At 44.7% G+C, this 19181-nt stretch overlaps 1 protein-coding gene across 1 annotated transcript in view; it reads right to left on the bottom strand.

Moving 5' to 3' along the window:
* The window catches only part of ascc3 (activating signal cointegrator 1 complex subunit 3), a 170428-nt gene extending 151474 nt beyond the window's left edge, over positions 1–18954 (bottom strand). The window contains exons 1-4 of the mRNA XM_080857663.1: positions 18936–18954; positions 17959–18085; positions 10984–11134; positions 8130–8719 (exon numbers count right to left, since the gene is read on the bottom strand). Coding sequence (XP_080713789.1) covers positions 8130–8719; positions 10984–11134; positions 17959–18048 — 831 coding nt within the window. The 5' untranslated portion in view covers positions 18049–18085; positions 18936–18954. The remainder of the gene's footprint in view (positions 1–8129; positions 8720–10983; positions 11135–17958; positions 18086–18935) is intronic.
* Between the last annotated feature and the right edge of the window lie 227 nt (positions 18955–19181).

Here is a 19181-nt window from a genome sequence, read left to right on the forward strand (position 1 = left end):
TTGTGTGTGTGTGTGTATGTGTTTGTGTGTGTGTGTTTATGTGTGTGTGTCTGTGTGTGTGTGTGTCTGTGTGTGTGTGTGTCTGTGTGTGTGTGTGTGTGTCTGTGTGTGTGTGTGTGTGTGTCTTTGTGTATGTGTGTGTGTGTGTGTGTGTGTGTCTGTGTGTCTGTGTGTCTGTGTGTCTGTGTGTGCGTCTGTGTGCGTCTGTGTCTGTGTGTGTCTGTGTGTGTGTCTCTGTGTGTGTCTCTGTGTGTGTCTCTGTGTGTGTCTGTGTGTGTGTCTCTGTGTGTGTGTCTGTGTCTGTGAGTGTGTGTGTGTCTGTGTGTGTGTGTGTCTGTGTGTGTGTGTCTGTGTGTGTGTATCCGTGTGTGTGTGTGTGTGTGTCTGTGTGTGTGTATTATTGTCCGTCTCCCGGGACAGGCAGAGAGAAAAAGGCCCAGCGGATCGGGTGAGCCACGGGAGCTGTTATTCATGAAGCTCGCCGGTTCAAGTGCGACTTGCAGTCAACAAAGGGCCATGGGTATCCTCCGCCACCACAGAGGCACCGAGAGCGGGGCAAACACAGCCTCTCCACACAGGGTAGCCTCACAGGCTGCTTCTTGCCTCGCTGGGAACAGTGCATTACTCCAGCACGCATACACACGAGGAGCCGAGGTGTTAACGCAGATATGGTAAACAACAATACACCCGGCGAGATGCCCAGACTAAACAGGCCTCATTGTCTATGAGGAACTTTATTCGAAAGTTTGTATTTATTCAACAGTGCCAAAGCATTACACATTTCTGAAATGTATGACATCTGTGCTAATGTGCCTATATGCCTGGTGGAAAAGGCAGTACATTGCAACATTACACAAGTGGAAAAACAAAAGTGGACAAAATTGGCAAGGATGATTACAGATTGATTTGGTTTGGCCAAAGTAAAACTGTTATAAGCAGTGACTAATATGACAGTTGCTCATTCCTTTCAAACGTATTGGCTCCGATTATGGCGATAATGGCGACATTCCTAATTCCTCCTGTAGAAGATTCTACAACAGGTGTGTGAGAAATGCTTCTGAAAGAAGAACAGCGATATCTTAAAGTGATCTTTTAAAATCCTCAAAGCCTGGGCAATTTTTGCCCCATTTTTTACAACTAAACCTGAGCCGTCACTGCTTCTCAAAGACTCGAGCTGTTGCGCCACATGTCATCATTTCATGAGCACTGAAGTGTAATATTAAACAGATCCCTCTCACTCTCACGGTCATGTTTCACATCAGGATTGGTACAGGCATGTGTGAGTGTGTGCAAGAGGGTGAAAAGAGTGTGTGTGTGTGCTTATCTGTGTGTCTGTGTGAGAGGATGTGCGTGACAGTTTGTATATTTGTGTATATGTGTGTGTATGAATGTGTGTGTATGTATGTGTGTACGTGTGTGTGTACGTGTGTGTGTGTGTGTGTGTGTGTGTGTGTGTGTGTGTGTACGTGTGTGTGTGTGTGTGTGTGTGTGTGTGTGTGTGTGTGTGTACGTGTGTGTGTGTGTGTGTGTGTGTGTGTGTGTGTGTGTCTGGAGAAAGCGCACAGAGCCTTTAAACTTTGTGCTTGACTTTGGAGCCACATGCAGGGAGTGGTGTGTGGAGTCGGGCACACAAAGGGCATCCTACATCTAAAGATGTCGGTGGGAGAGCTTCCTCCTAAATGTCAAATACGTGAGGCACATTGAAAACACAATGTAGCACATCGACTGCTACAAGCAGCACTCTGGGGGCCAATAGAAGAAGTAGTGCGGGGGGGGGGGGGGGGGGGGGGGCAGGGCGATAGATGTGGGGATAGACCAGAGGGGGGAGAACAGAGGGACAGAGGAAGAGGGATGAAAAAAGAAAGAAATGGCTCAGAGAGGCTGGTCCAAAGACTGGACGGATGTCCTGGCATGAACTAGGACCTACTGCATCCACAGAGTTTTATCATAAAAAGTGACAACAATACAAATTATGTTAATTAAGGTCTGTGGTGACATTGGGGTTTTTGGCACAAAGCACAGACAGAGACCCGACATGAAGATGAAGATACTGGCAGAGAACAAATTGAGGGCAAAAGCGAGACAATGACTGAGTGTCGTAGCCCAATAGACAGACCAATGACTGGAAATAATTTGGACAATATGGCTCCGTGCCCTTCCCTTCCATAGAAATGAAGCCAAAAGTCCTCCATGATGTTGTCAAATTTGAAGCCAGAGTTTGCACAATAGGGACTTTCTGCTGCAATGGAGAGCCAGAGTCTCCACAGCAGAGTCAAAGTCCTAATGTGGTAGGTCCAACCCCTTATCCCAATACCAAGGTCCATTGGTAGAAATAATCGGACATATACGGTCACATTGTCAAATTCTCTTTAGTAAGCTGTAACAATTACCTTACAATCTAAGGGGAAAGTTACAAACGCAACAATTAATGTGAAGGGCGGATCTGATATCTCATGCCAACAGATGCTGCCATCTGGGCCTGCCTATATGTTTGAAAACAACAGAAAATCTCTCTCTTTGCCTGACTATAATGAGTTAAAATGTTATATTAATGAAACACTGATGGCTGCGTAGACGACCATAATATTAATATAAATATATCACAGAAAAACTGTGCTGGGAGGCAGACACTTACACAGCAACAAAATAAGCAAATATGAAGTTATAAATGATTTTCAGAGCCCAATGCCCTATCAGTCCCAAAGTTCTTAAAGTTAACTTAAAGGTCCCAAACATAAATTTAGTCCCCAAAGAAGGTATTTGACTTAATCCAGGGCGGTTTTTAAAGTATATTCCACACAAAAAGAAGGCAGATCCTATGATCGAGAAACTTTGCTGAGACCTCTAAACACAGACTGCTCACCTGTCCACACGCTAAATGCACAGTTTATCTCCAAAGAAAGTTTTTTTCCAGTTTCTTGCACACTAAAAAACAGTTTAGACGAGAAAAGTGGCATGGAAAATACTTTGTCATTGGAAAACATGGGGATGGCCAGAGCTACACATTGTAATGCAGCCAGCCAGCAGGGGCGCTAGACTTGTGAGAGCTTCACGTTTTAGAAACAACACAGTATCTATGTTACTTGCATTGAGACAGACAAACAGACAGACAGACAGACAGACAGACAGACATACTAAAAGTCAGAGACTGAAGCAGAGTGAAAAAGGAGAAGAAGGGATTGACACAGACAGAGAGGGGGAACAGAGAAAAAAAAAGAGAAGGAGAAAGAGAGGGAGAGATAAGGAAAAGTTCTCTAAGGGAGGATGCAATTAAAAGCAAACCTCCAGCACTAAACCACCTAACACACACACACACACACACACACACACACACACACACACACACACACACACACACACACACACACACACACACACACAGTGTTGAATACCCACATTAAATAAAGGTAACTCATCACTGATTGTATCAGGCCTTGTTGCGTTGTGTAATGCGAGATGAGTGTTAAGAAAATACACTTGACATGAATAAGAGACACATGCTTCCTTTCAGCTCGGACTGCACAGTAACTAAATCAGCCCAGCGCGTTCTGGGTGGGAAACTGTCTATCATTTATTTAAAGTGGTCTCAGATGATGCTGACCACAGTCTGGGCTCCAGCCTGAGAGCAATGGCTCATGTACGAGTGCCCATACTTCCCCTATACTGCCCCTATACAAAAGACAGCAGCCTCTGACCACCAGTAAGGTTACGGAAGAGCTAATCAACATTAGCTAGTATTGATATCAGTACTGGTCTCTAGCCTGTATATAGTATGGCCCTATCAAATTGTGGAAAAAAATAACTGAATTTTCCTGTCTGAATCGCACATGGCCTCCTGTATTAAATATCTCCTGGCTAAGTACGACATACATTTAAATGAGCAGGACAGATCCCCTGGCATTGAGGGACTCGACCCTGCAACTGTATGATAACATACATGAACATGAGGCATGCGTCTGGGCAGCATTCTCCACATCCCTCGAGCGCAGACCCTGGCATCATCTGTGCCTCCAGCAGCGGAGCAGAGAAGAGTTGATCAAATAGCCTGCTCTTTTTGTTGAGTGTACGTATGCTTTTCACTTATTTTGGCAGGATCTAATCCAGTCACTCCCCGATCCATCCGAATGAAACGGTCCGTCTGTAATACCAATGTAGCACTCCACAGAGTAGCAGCTTTAAATCTCAAAGCTCTCCGAAGCTCAATGCAGAGACAGGGCCAGTCAGTACTCATCAACTTGCGGCAGCAATAATTCATTTTTTTTGTGATGTGCAGAGACGTTCCAGTTTACAAAAAAAAAGAAGTAAGACTGAAGTAAATGCCACCTACTCTCCCCATTCTACCCCACATCATTCCACAGCCCACACACACTATACTAAGCTCTCCTCCCTGGTACTTCACAGACCTGTATATCTTTTTGCTCTAATTAATGATAACAGAGGTATGATTACCTTGAAGCGTTCATCCTTGCACTGCAGCTAGCATAGCAGTTAATTAGAAGCGGACCAATGTATGCACTGAGCAATGACCCTCTTGACCCTCAGAGATGAGTATGATGCTTAGGAGGCTTCGTACACACACACACACACACACACACACACACACACACACAAATACACACAGGCAAAAAGGACCATGGAGGAAGAAGCACTGCACCACTTTAATGTATGATGCACTAAGCGCCAGGATGGTGCCAGCTCAAAACAACTCTCAAGTCTTAAAAAAGCTCTCAAAAACACTTCAGCTAAGGATTTTTCCACATCTTAATTTCTTCATTTCAAGGCCTTAGTGCTTGCTCAAGGGGACTCTTTAAAGCACCTAAAGACAATTTCAATATATAAATATAGATAAAATTAAATTGGACTGAACTGAACTGGATTTAATTTCATTTACCTTACCGATGCCTGAATCACTACCAGCAAATGCAATTGTGGTACAGAGAGGTTAATGCTGAGAACTGCACAAATGAGGAGAGAGGACTGCAGCGTGAGGTAATGAGTGGTTATGAACTTGTCAGTGGGTTATCTTGGCGTTATTTGACATTCACCTGGAAACAACACAACTGGACCAAACAAGAAAAATAGTCCTGTTAAACTTTTTTTAGGTAGTCTGACATGCTCTGATGTTTTTGTATATTTCTTCTTACTAAAAACATTGATGCACAAGTGGCATGTGTAGAAGATTAAAGGTTTCTGGGGGTGTTTTTTTATGATTCTAGGACAAAGACTCTCTGAGCTTTAAAGGCAAATTGACAACAAGAACAAAAAACTATTTTCCCACCGCTGGGAAAGGGTCCCCTAAGGCTTTTAACTGATCGATAAAATCGAATGGAAAATATTTAATTGTTTAAAAGTAGAAACAGATGACATCAGTCAAATGTTAGCTCTTCAAACTGATAATCTGCAAAGTTTAAGAAAAGCTATGCAACAGCTATTTTATTTTTTTGTATTATTTGTGTTTTCGGGGGTTGGTTGCGGTAAATTAATTGTTCTCATTGCCAAAGAGGGGCTTGGGAATCACTGCTGCAGGGGCTTCCTGCCCCCTGAATTTCAAACACTTCAAGGCTTCCTGACGCTTTGCTGTTGGCCTTTAGTATAAACCACACAAAAATGACAAGGTCTTTTCATCGGCGGGGCCTGCACACTCAAACATCCCACCTCACCCCCCGAGGCCTTCCAAAGGTCTTCGCTAGCGGTATACAGCGTTCAGAAACAGTACTTCAGGCCATACTTAGCCCCCTCATAAAAGTTACCCACTGGCAGCCTCAACGCTCACACGGGTCCAACTTCAGATAGGAACAGAGAGAGCGAGACAAAGCGTGCATAAGAGAGAGAGAGGTCTAAGAGAAAGGGAGAAAGACGGAGAGAGAGCTAAAAGACGAAGAAAGAGGGAAAAAGACAGAGAGAAGGAAAGACGAAGAGAGAGGGAGGAGGTCTGGTATTCGCATCAAACACCGCCTGATTCTTTGAGAATTACACTGTTAAACCCTTTAACGTATAACACTAATACAACATTAATGTATTGCACTAATACACCACTAACGGTGCACAGTGTTGGGAAAGTTCACTTTCTACATGAACTAGGTCGGTTCATAGTTCACAAATTTTAAAATTAACTAGTTCAGTTCTTAGTTCATTATTCAAAAATTTTAACTAAGTTTACAGCTCTAAAAAATGAACTAGTTCAGTTATTTAAAAAAATTAACTAGTTCAGTTCTTTTTTTCAATATGTTGCGAGCTATAATTTGTCTAAATCTCTATCTGTCTGCAATACCGCTCTCGGCTTCTACGCAGCTTTGGCGTCCTCACACTTGCCAGGCATAGACAGTAGAAGAAAGCACACACCGCGATTGACTGGTTTGGCAACCCTGGATACAGGACTTTTGACGTGTGTTTTTCGCCTAGAAGTCTCTAGAAATCTGGTACCTTATTGAACGAAATTAAAAACAGTGAACTTGCCGTTAAGAGACACCAGAATGAACGCGTTCACAGTATCGTTCATCAGGCAGTAATACAGTACGTTCAGTTCACGTTCACAAAAATTATGAACAAGTTCATGAACTTTCGTTTAATGAAGGCGTTCAGGTGACGGTGCAAACCCATGACAGCGTAACTATACGCTTCCAACAATTTGAGTGGGCTTGGTGTAGCAATAGCATAACAGACTGGACTAGTGAGCTAGTTAGCAGGCTAGCCAGTAAGTAGGCTATCTAGTCACTTGTCTTTATATCAAAACGGTCATTCTGTTCAAATAAGCCCAGGATTAAATATATAACAATAATATATTGCACCTTAACGTATTGCACTAATACAGCATTTTTAGGTCTGGGATGCCTGACCAAGTAATTAGCCCATTCTCAACCACAAAACATAATTAGCCCATTCTCAACCACAGAACATAATTAGCCCATTCTCAACCACAGAACATAATTAGCCCATTCTCAACCACAGAACATAATTAGCCCATTCTCAACCACCAAACGCAATGAACACACATTTCCCACCAATTCTAATCTTTTTACCATGGCTGTCTGTGAGTGCTCCCTGAAGGAGGGCCACACTTGTCCTCAGTGACTCTTGAGAACAGACAGTGAGGAAAACTTTTTTATTAAGAGAGCCATCTCTTATGCACATACTACTCACAACGCCAGACAATTTTTCTGCTACGTCTGCAGCAGGGTCGTCTGCTAAAAAAAACCTGAGTGATGAGCCCAAGAAACCTTCAGACTAAACGGCTTCTGTCTTGGTGAATTAACAGTCTTTGATTTCACACAGCTGAAAAGATGGCCTAAGTGTACAATCAGGAACACAATATCACACAGCAGTAAAAGACTACCTGGGTGATAAAAGACTAAAACTAACCAAACTATGGTCTTCATATTTAACACACAAAATATTATTAAACACACAAAATGGGTTAGTACCCGGACAGATTTAAACCCTCACTGTGGCTTTAGGTCAATGTACAGCATCCTTTCACACAGCATTCACATCTTTGTATTATAACTATTACTATTACCATTACAACTAATAATGTAAGCACGGTATTATATGTAGTTCAGGGAGTGGATCAGAAAGCTAAGCCATATTCCTGTCACTAAGGCAGTGGTTCTTAACCTTATTGGAGGTACTGAACCCTGCAAGCTTCATCAGGGCATTCGCCGAACCCTTCGTATTAGAAAAATTTAAATACGATTTCTTCAAAACGTAGGAAAAAAAAAAATCGACCCGACATTGCTAGTGTGGACCGCGCTATACTGTGTGTGTCTTGACTCCTGCCGAACCCCTGAGAGTGACTCAATGAACCCCTGGGGTTCGATCGAACCCAGGTTAAGAACCACTGCACTAAGGAGTTGGTGATTTGAATCTCATTGCTCTCAGCTTGGTGTCTAAGTGCCTATAAGCAAAAGACTGTATGGCTGTCCTAGCCAGCCATCCATCCATCCATGTGTGAGTGTGTGAATAGGTGAACATGCGCCATTCCATAATAAATAGACAAATATAACACCTGGAGAACTACAAAAGTAGCATATGAGTGTATTAATATCATTGCTGTTGCTGTTGTTGGTGATACTGCTGTTGGTGTTGTTGTTGTTGTTGTAGTTGTTTCAGACTCCTGTAATGAAACTCACCTCGTTCTGCAGCTCTTCGTCGCTCTTCTGCGAGGCCAGCATCTCAAACAGGGAGGTGCAGAGCTCCTCGGGGCTGGAGGACATCATGTTCCCCGCGTTCTGGTACTTGTCTACTTCCTCCCTGAGGATGGACGCGCCAGTGTCTCTGCCTCCGCCGCTCCCCTCAGCCTGGGCCCCAGAGCCGGCCGCCTGGCCCCGGCCCACGTGGTTGTTGAGGAAGTCCTCGAAGCCCAGGCCTCCGGCATCCTCGTCGGGGACGTCGAGCCAAGGCGGGGGCTCGTGGCAGTCCAGAATGTAGCCATCGTGGGAGAAGGCGATGTTGTGGCCGAAGGCGGTGCTGGAGGCGTCGCCCGGGCCGCACCTTCCGGCGTTCTGGGTCCGGACGAACGCCTCCGCCTCCGCCTCGCCCACCGAGGTCACGAGGCGCGACACGGACGCCAGGCAGGCCTCAGCGGCCGTCGCGGAGAAGGGGCCGAACATGTGGCGGATGGCGCGCGTCTCCTCGGTGCCCAGATGCTCCCGGCCCAGGAATGTCTCGAACAGGAAGACGCCTGCACTCTCAATTGTGTCCTGCCCATGGTCGGCACCGACTGTAACAAAAAAAGAAGAGCGATTAGATATTACAGCATGTCAAACATGCACCTGAAAGGTATATCGTGTTTCTTGATCACTTCAATGTATCTCACGTGTGTCTGTACTCGTCTGTTATGTCAGTCAGAGAGATGATGTGCTGAAGGGAAGAAAGGGAACTCGAGCTTTTTGCTCATTTAGGTTCCAGGCGACTCAAACTAAAATTTGGTTTAATAATGGGAATCAGGACTAATTGTCCAATTAGAGTGAGAAAATGTCAGATAGGGACAGAGAAGTGGGTGAAAGCTTAGGAGAACAGCAGGAGATGAAAAGGGTTTAAACCAATTAAAATGGTCTGAGAGCATCTCTCTCTCTCTCTCTTTCGCTCCCTCTCCCGCTCTACACCTCTCTGCCTGTGTCACACTATAATTGCTCATTTCCATGGATTTCAGGGAGTTTTTTAACTGTGGGTTCTCACTGTATTTGACTGGGGATTGAAAGAAATGGAGAGATGGAGGGATAGAGGGATACAGAGACAGATAGAGTGATGGGGGGAGGTAGAGTGTTACAAAGACAGAGAGGATGAGGAACACACAGCGTTATGAACACTTTTCAGTGATAGACAACTAGCCAAAGACAGGGAGAGGTGGGAGCTAAACCTACTATGTGAACGATTTTGCCTCTGAACACCTCTGAGCTCCATTTAAATTACTCACGGTGACAGAAGCAAACATGTGTCTGCAATCAAACTAACTGCCCAAGAGGGGACGTTTTCAGGTGCATTTGCTACTATCTGCCTGCCCAACTGCGTAAATCACACTTGCAGCCTCCGCTTTTGAGCTCTTGCTCTGCCATTTCCCAGCACAGGGGCTTGCTGACCCACCATTTTCACAGGCAGGTAAAGTGGGGAGGCAGCGATGAGGGCAACGCCATTACAGTGAATTTATTTTTCTCGACTGAACAGATCCGAATTGTGGTGCTCCAAATACTCACTGGCACGTCCGGGCAGATTCAAGGCTGACTTAATTGGCTTCTTTTGTTTTCGGTCTGTCAAATCTAACGCGAAGCCAAGACAGAGCCAAAAAGGAGCAGCATCAGACAGTGGATCTATATGCTCCAAACAAACACACCTTGCTTTATCACAGACCTGCATACCTAATCTTAATCAAACCATCATCGAGAACTGACACTCCCAGTCTGCTCATTGTACAAACACAAATACAAGCACAGATGTGTACACACATTGTACCCTTGTCTTTCGAAGAAACTACCGAGTCATTTTTTCCATCTTGAACAGCATCTCACCATCTCAAGCCAGAGGGAGTGAAAGAAAAAACAAAACACTGTCCTTCAGCCACCCTCCCTCTTTCCCTTCTTTCCTCCTCTTCTCCTCTCCTCTCCTCTCCACTCTCTGCTCTCTACGTGGGGCGCCTGCTGGTGCTCTTATATTCTTCGGAGATGCAGCGGGATTAGGAGCAAGCGAACAGGGACCCTGCCAGTTTCCAATCCCAGCCCCGCTGTTTCTCGTATCCCCACCCACCCCAACCCCCCATCGCTCTCGTCCTCCCCAGAACAACACCCCCCATCCTCAGCCTTGGAATAGTAATGCAGGCAGCGGGAGAGGCCTCAGTGTGGAGCCCTGTTTGAGCTGAGCTGAGGCGGGGGGAGGCTTGCATGTAATCTAATTATGGAGCGCGTCTGGATAGCTAAAAGGCATTGCGAAGATGGTCACCGCGGCGACACTTTGTGATCTGACACTTTTATTTTGGTCGCGTGCTACATGTTTGCTGCTAGGTAAATTCATACAACAACCCACACACGCATTCTCAAGCGTGCGCAGCCGCAGACAAACACACAAACACACACACACACACACACACACACACACACACACACACACACACACACACACACACACTCACACACACACGCGAACACACTCTGCCCTCTCCCACTACCTATGACTCACCGCACCTTAATGAGCATTGAGGGTAGACCCCTGTGACGAGCTGACCGTTGGAGCGTTAATTAATTTCACCTTTTAAAAAGACTAGAGTTGGTCTTTAATTAAATGTAATATACAACAGCAATGTCAAAAAATAAATGCAGACTGAAGACACTAACACTGATACAACTGGTTCAGAATAAAATGGTGCTCTGTTTGTACATGAGACAACTCAGCAAAGCTAACTAATTAGCCCAAGTGTCTTCCCCGCTCATTGTTAGAGGATGTGAGTTGATTACTTCTACTGTCAGCTGACATTAAGGAGAGTGAATTGATTACCTATCTGCTTAGCAGACTGCAGGACACCCTTGAGCTCCTGTTGAGCGGCCTGCTGGTCCTTCTTGTCCAAATGCTGGGTGAAGAACTGGACAATCTTCTGCCAGGTGAGGCCCTCTTTGGCGAATCGTTCCTGTCTCTTCAGGCGTTTGGCCTGCAGGGAAAGGGTTTCAGTTATGGGCAGCTCTGGCAGAAAATATACACTGTAGCATATAAAGAGATGCTAAATAGAAACAGCTTGGCCTAAACAGTTATTAACTCACACTAAAAAAAACTACATATTTTCACATGAAATTAAAGTTGAGCGACTAAAAGATTAATAGGCTAAAACACCTCCATCCAATGAACCTCCATCATTGAAATTCATATCAGAAGCATCTGACTCACTGCATCAGAATGTGTACAAAACCTGGGGGATGCAAAGCGTTGCTCTTTCTCCATTATTCCTGCTGCCAGTGGCCTTGAGGTTAATCAAATAATGGAAATTTCTGTTTGGTGGTGGGTGGGGTGGGTGTTGGAATATGACGGTATTTGTGTAAACAAACAAACAAAGGAAACGTAAAAGCTGAGCTGCTGGTGATAGAATTGTAACATGTGATATAGCAACCACACTGTAAGAAGTCCACTTTTGAATAGGTTTGTAAAATGTTTGCCAAGTGTTGAATGGAAGGCTCTTGTCTTCAGTCACGGTAAGTTTTATGTTTGTTTCTTACAGTCCTGATTTTAGTGAAATATAATGGTTGTGTTTGTGTGCAAATAAACTGTGTGCTGGTACCCAGCGCTGTCTACTCTTGTTTGTTTTAGCCCAGGAATGTATGACCTTAGCGGTAACTGGCAGCCGCACCGTTACAAGCCTACTTAGACCAGTCTAGCTGGGTTAAAATTCTAAAGATGAATAGACAGTAAATAAGCATAATATAAACACATTCATTACATATTGGTCCTGCGTGTGAAAGGTCACCACAACCCAATTGGCTTAGTTTGTTTAGTTTCAGTTTAATAGAAAGAGGAGCGTCTATATTTGAGATTTTTCGAAATTTCTAAATACCCCGGGATACCACCCAAGCCTACCGACAACCGTCACTGCACACACAACCTACTTCTCAAATTATACCCCATGGCGGCGCGTACACACGCAGCGGCTTGGGGCTCTCCAGACTTTTAGGTTTTTGTTAGTAAATGTTTAGTTGTAGTCTTAGTTTAATTTAAGTTTAATTGTGAAGTTGTTGCCACGCAACATCTTGGAGGTCTCCTGACCATAGATTTTTGTTAGTAATAGTTTAGTTATAGTTTTATTTTAGTTTTAGTGAAATTGTTTACTTGGGTTGCCATGGCGATGGATACACCGCTCTCCAGGCTAAACGTTTTAGTTTATTAATATTAATTAATTTAACACTAATGTGCCCTCCACTGGCAAAACAGTATAGCCGTGCTGAGCTCCTGGTCATAAATCGTGATGTACATCGACTGTCAAGCGAGATATCCATCCCTCCCGAGATCCGCAGATTAGCCAGCGAAAGCTCTGCCTTAACGGGCCGGCAGAGGAGACGCTGTGAGCGGAAGCAGAAGCGGGGCAAGCGGGCCGGTGTACGAGCTCGGCTAAAGGCTAACCCATCCAAACCACCGCTTCCTTCAATCTTCCTAGCCAATGTTCGCTCAATACGGAATAAACTGGACGAGATAAGACTTCGACTCACAGCACAGAGGACTTTGACTAGCTGCTGTTGCATGATCTTCACCGAGACGTGGTTAGACAGCACCACACCAGACGCAGCTATCCAGCTAGCAGGCCGCACCGTCTACCGGGCCGACAGAACAGCTGACTCGGGTAAGAAGACCGGTGGCGGTCTGTGTGTCTTCTTGAATAACTGCTGGTGCACAAACACAAGCATTGTCGGAAAGCTCTGCTGCCCCGAACTGGAACTTATGCTTCTGAAGTGCAGGCCCTTCTACTTACCAAGGGAGTTTGGCATTGTTTACATCTGTGCTGTTTACATCCCTCCGGACGCTAATGCTAAACTAGCATTAGCACAGCTACACGGCTACATCAGTAAAAGACTGGCCAAACACCCAGACAGCGCCTTCATTGTAGCTGGGGATTTTAACCGTGCCAATCTCAGATCTGTGCTCCCCACATTCCATCCAAACGTGACCTGTGCAACCAGAGGCAGTGTGACACTAGACCAGGTGTACACTAATGTTGTTAAGGCTTACAAAGTACAGTCTGACTCCCACCTAGGCCTGTCTGACCACCTCTCGCTGTTCCTGTACCCCTCATACCAACAAAGAATCAGAGCGACAAGACCTGCCACCAAGTCCATAACAGTGTGGAATGAGGATGCCATCCCTCAGCTACAGGACTGCTTTGACAGCACGGACTGGACACTATTTAATAGCCTGGAGGCTTCTGACGACCCAAAAATTGCACTGGAGGAATACACATCTTCAGTAATGGACTATATCAACTTCTGTGTGAACAATGTCACAAGAAGGAGGACTGTGAGAGTGTTCCCCAACCAAAAGCCATGGATGTGCAGAGAGGTGCGTACACTACTGAAGGCCAGAGATGCAGCCTACAGATCAGGTGAAACAGCAATGTACAGCGTAGCCAGGGCAGCACTGAGAAGAGGCATAAAATCTGCAAAAGCCAAACACCGGCAACGTGTTGAGCAACTTTTCCACACTCACACCAATCCGAGACAAGTATGGGAGGGAATAAGAGCAATCTCGGACTACAAAGGGACTGCGTCAGCCCCCCAGACCAGCTGTGCTACCCTGACTGAAGAGCTGAATCAGTTCTATGCACGGTTCGACAGGGACAACAATGGTGAGCTGCCTCTGCCACTACCCTCTGACGATACTGCACCCACTCTGACCCCCCACGAGGTCAGACTCTGCCTGAAAAACATCAACCCCAGGAAAGCGGCAGGACCAGATGGTGTGGCAGGCCGCGTACTAAAGAATTGCAGTGACCAGCTGACAGAGGTATTTACAGACATTTTCAACCGCTCTCTAGCCCTTTCACATGTCCCCCCATGTTTCAAAGCATCAACCATCATACCTGTGCCAAAAAAGACTGCAGTCAAGTGCCTGAACGACTATAGGCCAGTGGCTCTCACCCCCATACCTGCTAAATGCTTGGAAAGGCTGGTCATGAAACACATAAGAGGCATCACACCAGCTTCCTTTGATCAACACCAATTTGCCTACAAAGCGAACAGATCTACAGAGGATGCAGTAGCCCTGCTGCTTAACACTGCACTGGAGCACCTGGAGTTAAAGAACACTTACATCCGTATTCTCTTTATAGATTACAGTTCTGCATTCAATACAATCCTTCCAGGCAAACTCATCTCCAAACTTCAGGACTTAAACCTCAATGCTACACTGTGTAACTGGGTATTGGACTTCCTGACCAAACGCACACAGAGTGTACAACTGGGGAAGCATCACTCTTCAAATCTGACCATCAGCACTGGCGCCCCACAAGGTTGCGTGCTCAGCCCACTTTTATACACCCTCTACACCCATGACTGTGCTCCCTCCTGCCCATCCAACTACATCTTCAAATTTGCAGATGATACAACAGTGCTTGGCCTCATCTCCAACAACGATGAGGCTGCCTACAGGCAAGAAGTGGGAAACCTGGCAGTCTGGTGTTCTGAGCACAACCTCAGTCTCAACATTAAGAAAACAAAAGAGATGATCATTGACTTCCGGAAGTCTTCCCAGCATAATCACCATCTCCCACTCTACATCAACGGTGAAGAGGTTGAGCGTGTCACCTCTCTAAAGTTTCTGGGTCTGACACTGACGGAGGAGTTGTCCTGGGTCAAAAACACAGCTTCCGTTTTAGGGAAGGCCCAGCAACGCCTCTTTTACCTCCGGAAGTTGAGGAAAGAACACCTTCATCAGAGGCTGCTGTACAATTTCTACCGCTGCGCTATAGAGAGTGTGCTTACATACTGCCTGAATGTATGGTCCTACAGCTGTACAAAGGCGGAGCAGGCAGCCATCCAGAGGCTGATTAAAACAGCGGGAAGGATCATTGGAGTAGAGCTGCCCGACATCTTGTCCATCTCCTCCTCCCGTTGCCTGCAGCGCTCTAAACGCATCCTCACAGACCCTTCTCATCCTGCCCATCATCTGTTCCTGTTACTCCCATCAGGGAAAAGGTTCAGATCAAAAAAGGCACGCACCTCCAGGATGGCAAAGAGCTTCTATCCCTGTGCAATAAGGCTCCTCAACAGCTTACCCACCCCACCCCCCCACCCCCTTCATCTCCCCCCGGCCCAGCCCGCCCCGCCCCCCCTTGGACTGTGCACTCTAACACTTGATGCACCTTAATATGGAAATATGGAGATATGGAAATATATTGCATTTATTATTTTTATTATTATTATTTTATGTATGATATTTATGAATCTATTTATTAATTGTTATTTATTATTATTTAGCTGTGTAAGAAGTCTGGTTGCCTCTACTGTCTCGTTGTCTTTGTGGCAATGACAAATAAAGTACTTTGAACTTTGAACTTTGAAATACGTCTCCTACCAACAACCGTCACCATACACTCGAACTAAACCGCTCAAAAAAAGTTCGGAAACTTTTTTTCGTCGATAATTCCTCCCCTCAAATAATACCAATTGGTATTGTATTGTACATCGTTGGAAAGCCTGATTAGTCCCCTTTACAACGAGGTACAACTTGTAAGGATGTGTGGATTCGTGGACTGAGCAACACAGCTAACCGTGTGGGTAGCAGCCAGAGAAAATGTGCCAAAATCCCCTGCAATTTTCTTCTGTTGGAATTCAGTGAGATATCGGAATGAGATTCTGGAGCCAGTGGTGATCCCATATCTCCAGAATCTGGGACCTAACTCCATCCTCCAGGATGACAACGCTCGGCCCCACAGAGGTAGGATCATCACAGAGTACCTCCAGAATTTGGGAGTGGAGAGGATGGAATGGCTTGCCGTGAATCCAGACCTCAACCCAATTGAATACTTGTGGGATCAGCTTGGGCGTGCTGTATGTGCCAGAGTGACCAACGCAACCATGTTGGATGACTTGCAACAAATACTGGTTCAGGAATGGGATGCCATCCCACAGCAGTGTGTGACTGGGACCAGGCTGATGACCAGCATGAGGAGGAGGTGCCAAGCTGTTGTGGCTGTGTATGGATCTTCCACACGCTACTGAGGGACCTGACAGTGAAAAATGAATAAAGTGTAAAAATGGCCCATATGTGTTTGGTTTTTTTAAATACTGTGGGAGAATCATCCAATCCACCAAGCAACTAAAAACAAGAGTGAATACCAACAGAAGAATATTGCAGGGGATTTTGGCACATTTATTTTGGCAGCTACCCACACAGTTAGCTGTGTTGCTCATTCCACGAATGCACGATCCTTACAAGTTGTACCTCGTTGTAAAGGTGACTAATCAGGCTTTCCGACAATATACAATACAATACCAATTAGTATTATTAAAGGGGAGGAGTAATCGACTGAAAAAAATGTTTCCAAACTTTTTTTGAGGAGTTTACTTCACAATAATGTCTCATTCAAACAAACAACAATCACCACACACACACCAACAACTTCTCAAATACATCTCACACAGACAACAATCACCACAAACACAAAAAAACTACTTCTACCGGCTACCGACAACCATCACCATACACTCAAACTACTTCATAAAAATGTCTGATTCAAACAAACAACAATCACCACACACACACAAACAACTTCTCAAATACATCTTAGACAGACAACAACCACCACACACACTTAAACAGCTTTTCAAATATTCCTCCTACCGACAACCATGACCACACACACTAACTACTTCTCAAATATGTCTCCTACCTCCAACCATCACCATACACACAAACCACTTCTCAAATATGTTGCATGATGACAACCGTCACCACATACATCAACTACTTCTCAAACACATCTCCTAACGGCAATCATCAGGCATGCATAAACCAATATCAAACAAGTGTCCTTGGATGGCACATAAATCCCATAAGGGTCTTGAATCACACTGAAGGTCAATGTTTGTGGCAAAATGTAGCCTACAGGTTGAAAAGAATACATAAACATACATATTTATAACAGCTAAGTCCTGTTTTTCTCATCTGAATAAGAGTTTGACCCTGAGCGGATCTGAGGTGCCCTAAAGCCTTAGTGCTCTGCCTGCTCCAGAGGGTCCTGGTCACAGGTGAATTATCAGTATTACAATGATGCCAGATCAGCATTCTTCTGTCCTCTAAAATATCCCTTGGAGGGAGCGGAGCTGCTTTAAATGATGATTCCATACCCCTCCTCATATTGTTCTAAAATAGCAGCTTTAGAGAGGATTTAAGATAAGAAAAGGAGTGAGGTAATCCCAAGCCATATAAAAGGTAAAGATCGGGTATTTAGCAGACGCAACCGATCCAACCGATTTATAAAATGACCCTGCAGTGGTCGGGAATCAAACTCAGGTCTACCACTTAGACGCCTGCAATGCTTACCACTGTACCACATCCTATATTATCTCTGGTGCAGATAAACAAGTAAAGTGACATTAGAGAGAACAATATATGTATGAAAAAGCAGGTGGCATAGAGGCCAGTGATGTGCCAGGTCCTGGTCAAAGCTGGAGACCCAACAGAGTTAATCAAGAGTTGTGTCTCTTAAAGAGTTATACTATTCAATAGCAGTCTTTCTGTCAGATTTTTTAAAAGCAAAGTTTCAAACTGAAAAAGGAGAGCAAGTATCCCATTCAATGGGACTGATTTACATAGGAAGTAGCAGAGAAAGAAAATAGGGTGAAATATTAACTATGGTGAAAAACTATGGTGAAATCACAATCAATGTTGTCGCCCTTTGCACAGATGAGTATAAATGCAGAAGGGTTAGTGAAATCAGCTGTAGTCGCTAGTGTATACTTTTGAGATCATCATGCAAACTAAATGTTGCCTTGCCTTTAGATTATACTCATCTTCTGCGATGTCCTCTTTCTTGCAGACGTTAGAAAAGGAGCGCAGAGCGCCGGTCAGACGGGGCGGAGACATTGATCCACACCACAGTGGGCCTGACTAGCGGGCTGATCTGTAAATTAGAACAACAGAAATATATCACAAAGACGTGTGAATATGAAGATGCACTGCATAGTTCAGTTTGTTTAGTTATTTATCAAATGTATGTCTATTCATCAACAAACTGTATTTAAGACACCTAATTCTAACATCTGTCATGGATGACAGCTAAAGCATCTCCAGCAGAATCTTTCGCTACAGTCCATGTTAACCGACCACATTCGCGATCACTGACTGGCAAACAGGACAGCCGGCCAGGAGTGTTGGCGTCTACGTTCATAACCCCACACATATAAAGTAACAGTAAACTGGCCTGTAAATCTATGCCGACTATGTATTCAGGTCGATTCGGCTATAACAACACAATGCCACTAACCTTCCTATAACGTTAACTAATGTTAATCTTAATCGATAGGTCTTTACAGTTACGGAAAGGTTATGTCACCCAAAGCGACAGGTTTTAATCGTCATGCCTAAACTAGCTTGACAGTAAGGGCAAAACGTTAACGTTACCTAGCGTTATCTCGAATCTCACATATGAAACCTCACATGTAAACCTTGCAAAGTTATCTTGTTTAAAAAAAAAAGTATGTGCTTGATAGCTCATTCGCTAGCTATACAGGCAGCTCTGCGTTCGGTGAGATGCAAAGTTCTTGCTGCTGCCTAGCTAAATATTAGCGTTCAACCCTACTAGCAAACAAACCCTCTCATAAACTTTGCAGCTATTTTCTTTTCAAACACAGACACAGAAGTTCAACGTTTAATAATAAAGAACCTCAAAGCAACCATGGACCTTCATAAAATGTTTATACACAAACATAAAAATGTGCCAGCATACTTCCACCTCACCGGCTTTCACTTACATTTCACTCCACAATACTGTGCTAGGAACTTCAGTCTGTGAAGCTGTTCTGTAAGGCAGCATGAGAACGAAAACCGTCGTGGTCAATGTAGTTTATTCTGCCCTTTCCAAAATGGAGGACTGCAGTTTTATAAACTTCAATACCCATAGACAAACCAGGAAGTGCTTTGCAAGGCAATGAATCTAAGGCAGCACCAATAACCCTCAGATAACATGATTCTTCTGATTCGACATACAGATATGTCGA

The sequence above is a fragment of the Sprattus sprattus genome (genome assembly GCF_963457725.1).
Source record: "Sprattus sprattus genome assembly, chromosome: 19".
Lineage (NCBI taxonomy): Eukaryota > Metazoa > Chordata > Actinopteri > Clupeiformes > Clupeidae > Sprattus > Sprattus sprattus.